This window comes from Callionymus lyra, chromosome 6 (assembly GCF_982586985.1).
Source record: "Callionymus lyra chromosome 6, fCalLyr1.hap1.1, whole genome shotgun sequence".
Lineage (NCBI taxonomy): Eukaryota > Metazoa > Chordata > Actinopteri > Syngnathiformes > Callionymidae > Callionymus > Callionymus lyra.
The window spans coordinates 2451282-2468202 of record NC_141823.1 but is presented as its reverse complement, the minus strand read 5'-3'; the positions used below and the strand labels follow the sequence as shown (position 1 = coordinate 2468202).

At 48.3% G+C, this 16921-nt stretch overlaps 1 protein-coding gene across 3 annotated transcripts in view; it reads right to left on the bottom strand.

Moving 5' to 3' along the window:
• Nucleotides 1–16921, bottom strand: part of phkb (phosphorylase kinase, beta) — a 133334-nt gene that overhangs the window by 31945 nt on the left and 84468 nt on the right. For all 3 annotated transcript variants that reach the window (XM_087793017.1, XM_087793016.1, XM_087793018.1), the window contains 2 exons: nucleotides 2802–2857; nucleotides 2389–2482 (listed from right to left, as the gene is read on the bottom strand). In XM_087793017.1, coding sequence (XP_087649143.1) covers nucleotides 2389–2482; nucleotides 2802–2857 — 150 coding nt within the window. The remainder of the gene's footprint in view (nucleotides 1–2388; nucleotides 2483–2801; nucleotides 2858–16921) is intronic.

The following is a 16921-nucleotide window of genomic DNA, read 5'->3' as shown; positions in this document are numbered from 1 at the left end:
CAGGAGTCAGCGACACCGTCAGGAGTCAGCGACACCGTCAGGAGTCAGCGAGACCGTCAGGAGTCAGCGACACCGTCAGGAGTCGCCGAGACCGTCAGGAGTCACCGAGACCGTCAGGAGTCAGCGACACCGTCAGGAGTCAGCGAGACCGTCAGGAGTCAGCGAGACCGTCAGGAGTCAGCGAGACAGTTAGGAGTCAGCGAGACCGCCAGGAGTCAGCGAGACCGTCAGGAGTCAGCGAGACCGTCAGGAGTCACGTGGTTTCATCTGAACACGCTGCAGTCTTTCGCTGCACCAGCACAAACCACCAGCAGGAGGTGCACTGCTCCTCTGCTGAGAGGCTGCAGTGCTGAGAGAGAGAGAGAGAGAGAGAGAGAGAGAGAGAGAGAGAGAGAGAGAGAGAGAGATAAACACTGAGGATTATTATCTGTGAAGAAGAGGAGGATGAGGATGTAGAAGAGGAGGATGAAGAAGTGGAGGTGGAAGAAGAGGAGGATGAGGATGAAGAAGAGGAGGATGAAGAAGAGGAGGGTGAAGAAAGGAGGATGAAGAGGAGGTTGAATAAGAGAAGGATGAAGAAGAGGATGAAGAAGAGGAGGATGAAGAAGAGGAGGGTAAAGAAAGGGAGGATGAAGAGGAGGATGAAGAAGTGGAGAGTGAAGAAAGGGAGGATGAAGAGGAGGATGAAGAAGAGGACGAAGAAGAGGAGGGTGAAGAAAGGGAGGATGAAGAGGAGGATGAAGAAGAGGATGAAGAAGAGGAGGGTGAAGAAAGGGAGGATGAAGAGGAGGATGAAGAAGAGGAGGGTGAAGAAAGGGAGGATGAAGAGGAGGATGAAGAAGAGGATGAAGAAGAGGAGGGTGAAGAAAGGGAGGATGAAGAGGAGGATGAAGAAGAGGAGGGTGAAGAAAGGGAGGATGAAGAGGAGGATGAAGAAGAGGATGAAGAGGAGGATGAAGAAAGGGAGGATGAAGAGGAGGATGAAGAAAGGGAGGATGAAGAGGAGGATGAAGAAGAGGATGAAGAGGAGGATGAAGAAAGGGAGGATGAAGAGGAGGATGAAGAAGAGGATGAAGAGGAGGATGAAGAAAGGGAGGATGAAGAGGAGGATGAAGAAAGGGAGGATGAAGAGGAGGATGAAGAGGAGGATGAAGAAGAGGATGAAGAGGAGGATGAAGAAAGGGAGGATGAAGAGGAGGATGAAGAAGAGGATGAAGAGGAGGATGAAGAAAGGGAGGATGAAGAGGAGGATGAAGAAAGGGAGGATGAAGAGGAGGATGAAGAAGAGGATGAAGAGGAGGATGAAGAAAGGGAGGATGAAGAGGAGGATGAAGAAAGGGAGGATGAAGAGGAGGATGAAGAAGAGGATGAAGATGAGGATGATGAGGATGATGAGTCAAACAGTCTGAGTCATTATTGAGTTTGAGTCACAGTGACTCACTGGGGTTTGAAGGACTCGTGTCTGAACCAATCAAATCGTCATCTGACTCTAAACTACAAGATTCATGTCAACATTGATTGACGTGTCTGTGCGGGCCGTGGCCCCGGTCGACTGGGACGAAACCACCACTGTTACACTGCTGGGAAATCCTCTGGAGCTGCATAACATGTGTGTGTCTGTGTGTAGGTGTGTGTGTAAGTGTGTAGGTGTGTTGGTGTGTAGGTGTGTATTTGTGTGTGTGTGTGTGTGTGTAGGTGTGTGTGTAAGTGTGTAGGTGTGTGTGTGTGTAGGTGTGTTGGTGTGTAGGTGTGTAGGTGTGTTGGTGTGTGTGTGAGTGTGTAGGTGTGTGTGTGTGTAGGTGTGTAGGTGTGTTGGTGTGTGTGTGAGTGTGTAGGTGTGTAGGTGTGTGTGTAAGTGTGTAGGTGTGTGTGTGAGTGTGTAGGTGTGTTAGTGTGTGTGTGAGTGTGTAGGTGTGTGTGTAAGTGTGTAGGTGTGTGTGTGTGTAGGTGTGTGTGTGAGTGTGTAGGTGTGTTGGTGTGTGTGTAAGTGTGTAGGTGTGTGTGTGTGTAGGTGTGTAGGTGTGTAGGTGTGTTGGTGTGTGTGTGAGTGTGTAGGTGTGTGTGTGTGTAGGTGTGTGTGTAGGTGTGTTGGTGTGTGTGTGAGTGTGTAGGTGTGTAGGTGTGTGTGTAAGTGTGTAGGTGTGTGTGTGTGTAGGTGTGTGTGTGAGTGTGTAGGTGTGTGTGGGGGGGTGTGTTTGTGTGTGTGTGTGTGTGTGTGTGTGTGTAAGTGTGTGTGTGTGTGTGTAGGTGTGTATTTGTGTGTGTGTGTGTGTGTGTGTGTAGGTGTGTATTTGTGTGTGTAAGTGTGTAGGTGTGTGTTTGTGTGTGTGTGTGTAGGTGTGTATTTGTGTGTGTGAGTGTGTAGGTGTGTGTTTGTGTGTGTCTTACTTTGACCAGCTCCTTCTGAGGCCAGATCTGGATCGGTTCCACTTGCTGCGGAGTCTGAGTCTGAATCCCATAGGTATTGAGAAACACTTGGAGTCTACACACACACACACACACGCACGCACACGCACACACACACACACACACACACACACACACACACACACACACACACACACACACACACACACACACACACACACACACACATCAATTATTCATGGCTCAGATATGCACTAATACGTTAACTTGATATAAACAACTTAGTCTTTTTAATAGAGATGGAATTAATCGGCTCCTTCTCGCTCTATCATGCGGCCCCGGGGCCAAATTAATTGCCTTTCAATGTTCACACAAACGCACACATAACACACACAAATACACACACACACACACACACAGGTCCATTACTGTACCTCTGGCTCTCAGCGATCAGCGCCACATGGATCACAACGTCGTTCTCGATCGGACCCTGGAAGAGAAGAAGAGAAGAATGACTTTCATCAATCGTTTGTTGGCGCCCCCTGGAGGCAGGAGAGAGAAGGTCACGTGTCCTGGTGTGTGTGTGTCCTGGTGTGTGTCCTAGTGTGTATGTACCCTGGTGTGTGTACGTGTCCTGGTGTGTATGTGTCCTGGTGTGTACGTGTCCTGGTGTGTATGCTGGTGTGTACGTGTCCTGGTGTGTACGTGTCCTGGTGTGTATGCTGGTGTGTACGTGTCCTGGTGTGTACGTGTCCTGGTGTGTGTGTGTCCTGGTGTGTATGTGTCCTGGTGTGTGTGTGTGTCCTGGTGTGTGTCCTAGTGTGTATGTACCCTGGTGTGTGTACGTGTCCTGGTGTGTGTGTGTCCTGGTGTGTACGTGTCCTGGTGTGTGTGTGTCCTGGTGTGTACGTGTCCTGATGTGTACGTGTCCTGGTGTGTGTGTGTCCTGGTGTGTATGTGTCCTGGTGTGTGTGTGTGTCCTGGTGTGTATGTGTTCTGGTGTGTGTGTGTCCTGGTGTGTATGTGTCCTGGTGTGTGTGTGTCCTGGTGTGTAAGTAAGTAAGTAATTTTTATTTGTATAGGGCTTTTCCAGACCAGGGTCACAAAGCGCTTTAACAATCAAAACAATATTCAATAAAGTATATATTTTAAAGATCAAGATAAAACTGTGTGTCCTGGTGTGTGTGTGTCCTGGTGTGTGTCCTAGTGTGTATGTACCCTGGTGTGTGTACGTGTCCTGGTGTGTATGTGTCCTGGTGTGTACGTGTCCTGGTGTGTATGCTGGTGTGTACGTGTCCTGGTGTGTACGTGTCCTGGTGTGTATGCTGGTGTGTACGTGTCCTGGTGTGTACGTGTCCTGGTGTGTGTGTGTCCTGGTGTGTATGTGTCCTGGTGTGTGTGTGTGTCCTGGTGTGTGTCCTAGTGTGTATGTACCCTGGTGTGTGTACGTGTCCTGGTGTGTGTGTGTCCTGGTGTGTACGTGTCCTGGTGTGTGTGTGTCCTGGTGTGTACGTGTCCTGATGTGTACGTGTCCTGGTGTGTGTGTGTCCTGGTGTGTATGTGTCCTGGTGTGTGTGTGTGTCCTGGTGTGTATGTGTTCTGGTGTGTGTGTGTCCTGGTGTGTATGTGTCCTGGTGTGTGTGTGTCCTGGTGTGTAAGTAAGTAAGTAATTTTTATTTGTATAGGGCTTTTCCAGACCAGGGTCACAAAGCGCTTTAACAATCAAAACAATATTCAATAAAGTATATATTTTAAAGATCAAGATAAAACTGTGTGTCCTGGTGTGTGTGTGTCCTGGTGTGTGTATGTCCTGGTGTGTGTATGTCCTGGTGTGTATGTGTCCTGGTGTGTATGTATCCTGGTGTGTGTGTGTCCTGGTCTGTGTGTGTCCTGTGTGTGTGTCCTGGTGTGTGTATTGGTGTGTGTCCCTCAGAGAGTGTTTTGTGTGTGTGTGTGTGTGTGTGTGTCTGTATCCTGGTGTGTGTGTGTCCTGGTGTGTATGTGTCCTGGTGTGTGTATGTTTCCTGGTGTGTCTGTGTCCTGGTGTGTGTGTGTCCTGGTGTGTGTATGTCCTGGTGTGTCCTGGTGTGTGTCCCCCAGAGAGTGTGTGTCCCGGTATGTGTGTTTCCTGGTGTGTGTCCTGGTGTGTGTGTGTCCTGGTGTGTGTCCTGGTGTGTGTCCTGGTGTGTGTGTGTCCCGGTATGTGTGTTTCCTGGTGTGTGTGTGTGTCCTGGTGTGTGTGTGTCCTGGTGTGTGTATTGGTGTGTGTCCCCCAGTCTGTGTGTCTGTGTGTGTGTGTCCTGGTGTGTGTCCTGGTGTGTGTCCTGGTGTGTGTGTGTCCTGGTGTGTGTCCTGGTGTGTGTCCTGGTGTGTGTCCTGGTGTGTGTCCTGGTGTGTGTCCTAACATGAGAAGATAAAAGGCTCACAGCTCTTAAGTCCTAAATGGCTCTGAATGCAGCGTCTCCTTGTGTGATGACTGTGATCGTGAGAGTGATGCTGAGAGCTCACATGAAAGAAGGAGGAGGAGTGAGAGGACCAGAGGAGTGAGAGGACCAGAGGAGGAGTGAGAGGACCAGAGGAGTGAGAGGACCAGATGAGTTAGAGGACCAGAGGAGTGAGAGGACCAGAGGAGGAGTGAGAGGACCAGAGGAGGAGTGAGAGGACCAGAGGAGTGAGAGGACCAGAGGAGTGAGAGGACCAGAGGAGGAGTGAGAGGACCAGAGGAGTGAGAGGACCAGATGAGTTAGAGGACCAGAGGAGTGGGAGGACCAGAGGAGTGAGAGGACCAGAGGAGTGGGAGGACCGGAGGAGTGAGAGGACCAGATGAGTTAGAGGACCAGAGGAGTGAGAGGACCGGAGGAGTGAGAGGACCAGATGAGTTAGAGGACCAGAGGAGTGAGAGGACCGGAGGAGTGAGAGGACCGGAGGAGTGAGAGGACCAGAGGAGGAGTGAGAGGACCAGAGGAGTGAGAGGACCAGAGGAGGAGTGAGAGGACCAGAGGAGGAGTGAGAGGACCAGAGGAATGAGAGGACCAGATGAGTTAGAGGACCAGAGGAGTGGGAGGACCAGAGGAGTGAGAGGACCAGAGGAGTGGGAGGACCGGAGGAGTGAGAGGACCAGATGAGTTAGAGGACCAGAGGAGTGAGAGGACCGGAGGAGTGAGAGGACCAGAGGAGTGAGAGGACCAGAGGAAGAGTGAGAGGACCAGAGGAGTGAAAGGACCAGAGGAGGAGTGAGAGGACCAGAGGAGGAGTGAGAGGACCAGAGTCCTGAGAGGACCAGAGGAGTGAGAGGACCAGAGGAAGACTGAGAGGACCAGAGGAGTGAGAGAACCAGAGGAGGAGTGAGAGGACCAGAGGAGTGAGAGGACCAGAGGAGTGAGAGAACCAGAGGAGGAGTGAGAGGACCAGAGGAGTGAGAGGACCAGAGGAGTGAGAGGACCAGAGGAGGAGTGAGAGGACCAGAGGAGTGAGAGGACCAGAGGAGTGAGAGGACCAGAGGAGGAGTGAGAGGACCAGAGGAGGAGTGAGAGGACCAGAGGAGTCAGAGGACCAGAGGAGTGAGAGGACCAGAGGAGTGAGACGACCAGAGGGGTGAGAGGATCAGAGGAGTGAGAGGACCAGAGGAGGAGTGAGAGGACCAGAGGAGTGAGAGGACCAGAGGAGTGAGAGGATCAGAGGAGGAGTGAGAGGACCAGAGGAGTGAGACGACCAGAGGAGTGAGAGGACCAGAGGAGGAGTGAGAGGACCAGAGGAGTGAGAGGACCAGAGGAGGAGTGAGAGGACCAGAGGAGTGAGAGGACCAGAGGAGGAGTGAGAGGACCAGAGGAGGAGTGAGAGGACCAGAGGAGTGAGAGGACCAGAGGAGTGAGAGGACCAGAGGAGGAGTGAGGGGACCAGAGGAGTGAGAGGACCAGAGGAGGAGTGAGAGGACCAGAGGAGTGAGAGGACCAGAGGAGTGAGAGGATCAGAGCTGAATTCTGAACATTCAACAGGAAATAGTAAAGACTCGACTGATGTGGTCCTGCACTGGTGACCAGGACTGAACCCAGACGCCAGAACTAGTCCTCACTCTCCTGGACAAACTACTGAGACTGATGTGGTCCTGCACTGGTGACCAGGACTGAACCCAGACGCCAGAACTAGTCCTCACTCTCTGGACAAACTACTGAGACTGATGTGGTCCTGCACTGGTGACCAGGACTGAACCCAGACGCCAGAACTAGTCCTCACTCTCTGGACAAACTACTGAGACTGATGTGGTCCTGCACTGGTGACCAGGACTGAACCCAGACGCCAGAACTAGTCCTCACTCTCCTGGACAAACTACTGAGACTGATGTGGTCCTGCACTGGTGACCAGGACTGAACCCAGACGCCAGAACTAGTCCTCACTCTCTGGACAAACTACTGAGACTGATGTGGTCCTGCACTGGTGACCAGGACTGAACCCAGACGCCAGAACTAGTCCTCACTCTCTGGACAAACTACTGAGACTGATGTGGTCCTGCACTGGTGACCAGGACTGAACCCAGACGCCAGAACTAGTCCTCACTCTCTGGACAAACTACTGAGACTGATGTGGTCCTGCACTGGTGACCAGGACTGAACCCAGACGCCAGAACTAGTCCTCACTCTCCTGGACAAACTACTGAGACTGATGTGGTCCTGCACTGGTGACCAGGACTGAACCCAGACGCCAGAACTAGTCCTCACTCTCTGGACAAACTACTGAGACTGATGTGGTCCTGCACTGGTGACCAGGACTGAACCCAGACGCCAGAACTAGTCCTCACTCTCCTGGACAAACTACTGAGACTGATGTGGTCCTGCACTGGTGACCAGGACTGAACCCAGACGCCAGAACTAGTCCTCACTCTCCTGGACAAACTACTGAGACTGATGTGGTCCTGCACTGGTGACCAGGACTGAACCCAGACGCCAGAACTAGTCCTCACTCTCTGGACAAACTACTGAGACTGATGTGGTCCTGCACTGGTGACCAGGACTGAACCCAGACGCCAGAACTAGTCCTTACCCTCCTGGACAAACTACTGAGACTGATGTGGTCCTGCACTGGTGACCAGGACTGAACCCAGACGCGAGAGGACCAGAGGAGTGAGAGGACCAGAGGAGTGAGAGGACCAGAGGAGTGAGAGGACCAGATGAGTTAGAGGACCGGAGGAGTGAGAGGACCGGAGGAGTGAGAGGACCGGAGGAGTGAGAGGACCAGAGGAGTGAGAGGACCAGATGAGTTAGAGGACCAGAGGAGTGAGAGGACCAGAGGAGTGAGAGGACCGGAGGAGTGAGAGGACCAGATGAGTTAGAGGACCAGAGGAGTGAGAGGAAAAGAGGAGTGAGAGGACCGGAGGAGTGAGAGGACCAGAGGAGTGAGAGGACCAGAGGAGTGAGAGGACCAGAGGAGTGAGAGGACCAGAGGAGGAGTGAGAGGACCAGAGGAGTGAGACGACCAGAGGAGTGAGAGGACCGGAGGAGTGAGAGGACCGGACGAGTGAGAGGACCAGATGAGTTAGAGGACCAGAGGAGTGAGAGGACCAGAGGAGTGAGAGGACCAGAGGAGGAGTGAGAGGACCAGAGTCCTGAGAGGACCAGAGGAGTGAGAGGACCAGAGGAGGAGTGAGAGGACCAGAGGAGTGAGAGGACCAGAGGAGTGAGAGGACCGGAGGAGTGAGAGGACCAGAGGAGGAGTGAGAGGACCAGATGTGTGAGAGGACCAGAGGAGTGAGAGGACCAGAGGAGTGAGAGGACCAGAGGAGTGAGAGGACCAGAGGAGGAGTGAGAGGACCAGAGGAGTGAGAGGACCAGAGGAGTGAGAGGACCGGAGGAGTGAGAGGACCAGAGGAGTGAGAGGATCAGAGCTGAATTCTGAACATTCAACAGGAAATAGTAAAGACTCAACTGATGTGGTCCTGCACTGGTGACCAGGACTGAACCCAGACGCCAGAACTAGTCCTCACTCTCTGGACAAACTACTGAGACTGATGTGGTCCTGCACTGGAGACCAGGACTGAACCCAGACGCCAGAACTAGTCCTCACTCTCTGGACAAACTACTGAGACTGATGTGGTCCTGCACTGGTGACCAGGACTGAACCCAGACGCCAGAACTAGTCCTCACTCTCTGGACAAACTACTGAGACTGATGTGGTCCTGCACTGGTGACCAGGACTGAACCCAGACACCAGAACTAGTCCTCACTCTCCTGGACAAACTACTGAGACTGATGTGGTCCTGCACTGGTGACCAGGACTGAACCCAGACACCAGAACTAGTCCTTACTCTCTGGACAAACTACTGAGACTGATGTGGTCCTGCACTGGTGACCAGGACTGAACCCAGACGCCAGAACTAGTCCTTACTCTCTGGACAAACTACTGAGACTGATGTGGTCCTGCACTGGTGACCAGGACTGAACCCAGACACCAGAACTAGTCCTTACTCTCCTGGACAAACTACTGAGACTGATGTGGTCCTGCACTGGTGACCAGGACTGAACCCAGACACCAGAACTAGTCCTTACTCTCTGGACAAACTACTGAGACTGATGTGGTCCTGCACTGGTGACCAGGACTGAACCCAGACACCAGAACTAGTCCTCCCTCTCTGGACAAACTACTGAGACTGATGTGGTCCTGCACTGGTGACCAGGACTGAACCCAGACACCAGAACTAGTCCTCACTCTCTGGACAAACTACTGAGACTGATGTGGTCCTGCACTGGTGACCAGGACTGAACCCAGACACCAGAACTAGTCCTCACTCTCCTGGACAAACTACTGAGACTGATGTGGTCCTGCACTGGTGACCAGGACTGAACCCAGACGCCAGAACTAGTCCTTACTCTCCTGGACAAACTACTGAGACTGATGTGGTCCTGCACTGGTGACCAGGACTGAACCCAGACGCCAGAACTAGTCCTCACTCTCCTGGACAAACTACTGAGACTGCGTCACAACAACCTCTCCACTTTTACAACAAAGTACCTCGTCCTGTCCTCGCCCCGGTTGACCTTCATCATTAGCCCCGCCCTCTTCACACCCTCCTTCTTTGGGGCGCTGGTTACCCCTCGTTTGTAGGATTCAATCAGGGGCCTTCGCTGACCCTCGCCTTATCTCAGAGAGATGACTGATGGCTGCCACAGTGCAGGGACACAACGGAAGGTTTCCATTAACCTTGTTCTCACACCGCGTGTCCTCGTGTGTGTGTGTGTGTGTGTGTGTGTGTGTGTGTGTGTGTGTGTGTGTGTGTGTGTGTGTGTGTGTGTGTGTGTGTGTGTGTGTGTGTGTGTGTGTGTGTGTGTGTGTGTGTGTGTGTGTGTGTGTGTAGAGCCCAGAGCGGCGCCGACACACTTGTTTTGTGGTAAATATGTGTTGGTCGGCTGCAGAATTACAAATTTAAGGCGACGCGTGCGAAAGAAAGCGACGCTCAGGAGATCACGGGTGTCAGACGGAGAGAGTGTGAAAACGAAAATAGACGTAAATTCTTTCGCTTCGGCGCCGGCTCGGGACTCGTGAGGGTTCACGGCTTCTCCGCCTACGTCGTGTTTGTCACTCTGACATCATTCTGTGGTTCGTGAGAGGAGTTTCCGGGTCGGTTTTTTCAGGAGGAATGAATCGCGCTGACACTTGTGCTTTGATTTAAGAGAATCATTCGTCAAACAACTGAATTCTTGATTAAGATTTTAGATCTGAGCTCTTGAAGGTTAGAAATATAGTTACTGGACTATTTATGCCAGAATGATTCTCTGTTTACTCATCAGTGGTGATGAGGCCTCACAATATAGTTGTGTAGTGAAGACACTGTATCATGAGTTGTGTAGTGAAGACACTGTATCATGATACAGTTGTGTAGTGAAGACACTGTATCATGAGTTGTGTAGTGAAGACACTGTATCATGAGTTGTGTAGTGAAGACACTGTATCATGAGTTGTGTAGTGAAGACACTGTATCATGATACAGTTGTGTAGTGAAGACACTGTATCATGAGTTGTGTAGTGAAGACACTGTATCATGAGTTGTGTAGTGAAGACACTGTATCATGAGTTGTGTAGTGAAGACACTGTATCATGATACAGTTGTGTAGTGAAGACACTGTATCATGAGTTGTGTAGTGAAGACACTGTATCATGAGTTGTGTAGTGAAGACACTGTATCATGATACAGTTGTGTAGTAAAGCCACTGTATCATGATACAGTTGTGTAGTGAAGACACTGTATCATGATACAGTTGTGTAGTGAAGACACTGTATCATGATACAGTTGTGTAGTGAAGACACTGCATCATGAATTGTGTAGTGAAGACACTGTATCATGATACAGTTGTGTAGTGTAGACACTGTATCATGATACAATTGTCTAGTGAAGACACTGCATCATGATACAGTTGTGTAGTGAAGACACTATCATGAATTGTGTAGTGAAGAGACTGTATCATGATACAGTTGTGTAGTGAAGACACTGTATCATGAATTGTGTAGTGAAGACACTGTATCATGATACAGCTGCGTAGTGAAGACACTGTATCATAATACAATTGTCTAGTGAAGACACTGTATCATGATACAGTTGTGTAGTGAAGACACTGCATCATGAATTGTGTAGTGAAGACACTGTATCATGATACTGCTGTGTAGTGAAGACACTGTATCATGATACAGTTGTGTAGTAAAGACACTGTATCATGATACAGTTGTGTAGCGAAGACACTGTATCATGATACAGTTGTGTAGTGAAGACACTGTATCATGATACAGTTGTGAAGTGAAGACACTGCATCATGAATTGTGTAGTGAAGACACTGTATCATGATACAGTTGTGTAGTGTAGACACTGTATCATGATACAATTGTCTAGTGAAGACACTATCATGAATTGTGTAGTGAAGAGACTGTATCATGATACAGTTGTGTAGTGAAGACACTGTATCATGATACAGTTGTGTAATGAAGACACTGTATCATGATACAGTTGTGTAGTGAAGACACTGCATCATGAATTGTGTAGTGAAGACACTGTATCATGATACTGCTGTGTAGTGAAGACACTGTATCATGATACAGTTGTGTAGTAAAGACACTGTATCATGATACAGTTGTGTAGTGAAGACACTGTATCATGATACAGTTGTGTAGTGAAGACACTGTATCATGATACAATTGTCTAGTGAAGACACTGTATCATGATACAGTTGTGTAGTGAAGACACCGCATCATGAATTGTGTAGTGAAGACACTGTATCATGATACAGTTGTGTAGTGAAGACACTATCATGAATTGTGTAGTGAAGAGACTGTATCATGATACAGTTGTGTAGTGAAGACACTGTATCATGAATTGTGTAGTGAAGACACTGTATCATGATACAGCTGCGTAGTGAAGACACTGTATCATAATACAATTGTCTAGTGAAGACACTGTATCATGATACAGTTGTGTAGTGAAGACACTGTCATGAATTGTGTAGTGAAGACACTGTATCATGATACAGTTGTGTAGTGAAGACACTATCATGAATTGTGTAGTGAAGAGACTGTATCATGATACAGTTGTGTAGTGAAGACACTGTATCATGATACAGTTGTGTAGTGAAGACACTGTATCATGATACAGTTGTGTAATGAAGACACTGTATCATGATACAGTTGTGTAGTGAAGACACTGCATCATGAATTGTGTAGTGAAGACACTGTATCATGATACTGCTGTGTAGTGAAGACACTGTATCATGATACAGCTGTGTAGTGAAGAAACTGTATCATGATACAGCTGTGTAGTGAAGACACTGTAAGTAAGTAAGTAAGTAAGTAAGTAATTTGTATTTGTATAGAGCTTTTCCAGACCAGGGTCACAAAGCGCTTAAACAATCAAAACAATTGTCCAATAAAGTATATATTTTAAATATCAAGATAAAACTGAAAACACAACAGGAGTTCCAGAAAATCAAGGAAAAGCCTGAACAAATAGAAACGTCTTAAGATGTTTCTTAAAGGAGTCAGTAGATCATCAAACACAGATGTTTCTTGAAGGAGTCAGTAGATCATCAAACACAGATGTTTCTTGAAGGAGTCAGTAGATCATCAAACACAGATGTTTCTTGAAGGAGTCAGTAGATCATCAAACACAGATGTTTCTTGAAGGAGTCAGTAGATCCATCAAGCGCAAAGAGAGAGAAGATCGTTCCAAAGCTTAGGAGCAACAGTCTGGAAGGATTTCTCTCCTCTGGTCCAGAAGTTGAGGAACCATCAGTAGATTCTGATCCACAGACCTCAGAGCCCGAGCTGGGGTGTAAGTCTGGATCAGATCACTGATGGAAGGTCTGACCATGAATAGATCTGACAGTAAGAACCAGAATTTTAAAATGATCCTGAAAGAAACTGGCAGCCAGTGAAGAGTTTGAAGGAGAAATGTGAGTTCTTCTACTAGAGCGGCTCAGAATTCTGTCTGCAGAGTTTTGTATGAACTGCAGACGAGACGATCCTTCTTGTTAAGACATGAAAACAAACTGTTACAATAGTCCAGACGAGAAGAAAGAAACGCATGGATTACAAGCTCCAGATCATGTTCCGACAACATTTACCTAAGTTTAGAGATTTTTCTCAGTTGAAGGAAACAGTTTCTGGTCAGTTTTGTTCAGTTTTGAACAAGATACATGTCTTTATCAAATACAACACCCAGGTTTCTCAGGCTCAGTTTGACAGACTGACATAAGTCACTCAAGTACTGACTCAACCCTGGAACCTTATCATCAACAATCACCAGAGTTTCAGTTTTGTCCACATTTAGCTTCAAAGTGTTTTCACTCATTGTTTGATTTCTAGCAAACAATTGACTAAGTTCAGCCTCTGGAGCTCAGTTGGATCAACAGAGCAGTAGAGCTGGATGTCATCAGCAAAAATGTGATAAGAAACATCAGGAAATCTCTGAATGATTTTACGGAGGGGAATCAAGTACAGCAAAAACAATAAAGGACCCAGAACAGAACCTTGAGGGACTCCACACAACAGATCTGTCGATTCAGATCATGTATGATGATACAGTTGTGTAGTGAAGACACTGTATCATGATACAGTTGTGTAGTGAAAACAATGTATCATGATACAGTTGTGTAGTGAAGACACTGTATCATGATACAGTTGTGTAGTGAAAACACTGTATCATGATACAGTTGTGTAGTGAAGACACTGTATCATGATACAGTTGTGTAGTGAAAACACTGTATCATGATACAGTTGTGTAGTGAAGACACTGTATCATGATACAGTTGTGTAGTGAAAACACTGTATCATGATACAGTTGTGTAGTGCAGTGATTCGAGTAAGACTTCCTCTCTAGGTCCTCTAGTGTTGTGTCTTTAAGCTAGCATGCTAACTACTAATTTAAGGAAATTGCAATAGTTCAGTTGATCACAACTGTGTAGTGAGTCTGATCCAACCATTGTCGGATTCCTGACAACGAATTCAAGATCCGGGGTTGAATGATCCCATAAGTTCTCGGGTTCTTCTTCACGAGGTGTCGATACCAGCAACACAGATTGAGGTTCGGGACCTCGACGCCAGTCAAACCCAAACTCCTCTCACACCTTCGGACATTCATCTACTTCGGTTTGGTCTGCGGGAGGAAAGAGTCCAGAGAAAACCTGAGAGAAATGATATTTCCACAGGATTCAAACCTGCAGGCTCCTGGAAGTGCTGCACTCCAGAGAAGATACAGCGAGAAGCTGCGAGTGTTTATAAATGAAACCGTCACATGCCGTAAGAATCTTGTGTTCTCAGGCTCGTCGTCTCCCGGAGGTGATGACGGGCTGATGTTAAAACGTGGCTCTCGCTCGTCCTCCACATGAATGTTGAATGAACCTTCATCCATTCACGCTCCAAACACACTCTGTTCTCCACAGAGACGCACTGACGGTGCCATGAATCCGGCGTCGTACCTGGCATTTAACGCTCGGAATGGAGGTTCTTAACGTTCTCCTCGGGAGTGGAGTCGGGAGGAAGCTCGTGACGGAGAGACGGCGTCAGCCTCCACCTCCGGGAATAAACACAGTTTTTACAGTCACGCCGTTGATGGGATTAAAATGACAATGAAGCGGCTGATATGAACACGCGGATGAAGATGATCGCACACGCCGGGAAAATAAAGACTCGCTCTCAGCAGCCGCTGACACAAACATCTTTATCTGTAACGAGATGCTGAACACACCAGGATGAAAGTCACCACCGCACACACCCGAGGAGGATCAGGACGAGTCGCTGATGATCCTGGAGAGATCTTAGTCAGAAGATCTTAGTCAGAAGATCTTAGTCAGAAGACTTTATATTTATACAAGTCATTGCTATGGTTTTATGGTCTTCCATGTCGAGTTGGTCTAGGATCTGGTCCTCGGACCTCCTCCCTCCACCGGGTCGTCGGTCCACCACTCGGTCATCATTCATGACTTCCTTTCGAGTGGACTTCAGAAACTCCACTGACGATCCAAACGTGACTCTACTGTCCGACGCTCAATTCGTGGTTAACAGAGTTTCCATGGAGTGACTCAAGTAGGTCGATCTTGGTTAGTCTGAGCAAAGGCAAGACTACCTTGTTGTGGGACGTGTAAGTGAGTAAGTAACTTATATTTATAGAGCGCTTTTCTAGACCAGGGTCACAAAGCGCTTAAGCAATAAAAAAATTAAAAAAGATTAAAAAGATCAAGATAACAACGAGACAAACCCAGGAGTTCCAGATAATCAAGGAAAAGCTCAAATAAAAGTGTCTTGAGATGTTTCTTGAAGGAGTCAGTAGATCATCAAACAAAGATGTTTCTTGAAGGAGTCAGTAGATCATCAAACACAGATGTTTCTTGAAGGAGTCAGTAGATCATCAAACACAGATGTTTCTTGAAGGAGTCAGTAGATCATCAAACACAGATGTTTCTTGAAGGAGTCAGTAGATCATCAAACACAGATGTTTCTTGAAGGAGTCAGTAGATCATCAAACACAGATGTTTCTTGAAGGAGTCAGTAGATCATCAAACACAGATGTTTCTTGAAGGAGTCAGTAGATCATCAAACACAGATGTTTCTTGAAGGAGTCAGTAGATCATCAAACACAGAAATGTTTCTTGAAGGAGTCAGTAGATCATCAAGCACAGATGTTTCTTGAAGGAGTCAGTAGATCATCAAACACAGATGTTTCTTGAAGGAGTCAGTAGATCATCAAACACAGATGTTTCTTGAAGGAGTCAGTAGATCATCAAACACAGATGTTTCTTGAAGGAGTCAGTAGATCATCAAACACAGATGTTTCTTGAAGGAGTCAGTAGATCATCAAACACAGATGTTTCTTGAAGGAGTCAGTAGATCATCAAACACAGATGTTTCTTGAAGGAGTCAGTAGATCATCAAACACAGATGTTTCTTGAAGGAGTCAGTAGATCATCCAACACAGATGTTTCTTGAAGGAGTCAGTAGATCATCAAACACAGATGTTTCTTGAAGGAGTCAGTAGATCATCAAACACAGAGATGGTTCCAAAGCTTAGGAGCAACAGTCTGGAAGGATTTCTCTCCTCTGGTCCGGAAGTTCAAGAACCATCAGTAGATTCTGATCCACAGACCTCAGAGCCCGAGCTGGGGTGTAAGTCTGGATCAGATCACTGATGGAAGGTCTGACCATGAATAGATCTGAAAGTAAGAACCAGAATTTAAAAATGATCCTGAAAGAAACTGGCAGCCAGTGAAGAGTTTGAAGGAGAAATGTGAGTTCTTCTACTAGAGCAGCTCAGAATGCTGGCTGCAGAGTTTTGTATGAACTGTTCCACTAATCCTGTCTTAAGATCATTTACTGGCGTTCCTGTTAGAGTCGTCACCGGTTCCAACGGTGAGGAACCAGAAATAGTTCCCTTTTGCAGGTCAAATGTCATGGCCTCGCAGGCGTTCTCATAGACTCATCCGCGGGACTCGGACTAATACTTGCACCATCACGACTCGTGTCCTGAGTCTGTATTCCGTGCACAAGGTTAGGGGGCGGAGCCTGTGAGCAGAGCTGATAGACCCGGTCATTTCTGTCCAAATGGCTTCACGGAGACCCTCGTCGACTGGGTCACCTCCCTCATGTAGACACGTACACGCCTGGATGGGATTACTGGAAGGAGCAGGGGGAGGCCGGCGCCGGCGCCGGACAAATGGAGCCGTAACTGGATGTGAAGGCTCTGAACGCTCGCGTGCGTCCGATGCCTGCCGAGCAAATCCAGGTCCGAGGTGATGCCGAGCGGAGCCGACAGCTGCTCCGAACACTGTTCTTGACGGAGGAAAACCCTGAAGTCAAACCGCGAAAACATCTGCAACCTACTCGCTCTCGTCTGCACCTCGCGCTCGTCTCCGTGTTTCGACATCAGGGAGGCAGTAAACCTTCCAGCAGGAGTCGGAGACGGTATCTGGAGGACGAGGAGGACGATCCGTGTTTGACCTCAGACACGCAACAGATACTTGGAGGAACAAAGGGAGATAATTTGCTGCTGCCTGGGGCGGGAAGTCTCTCAGACGCTGATGTGCAGTAT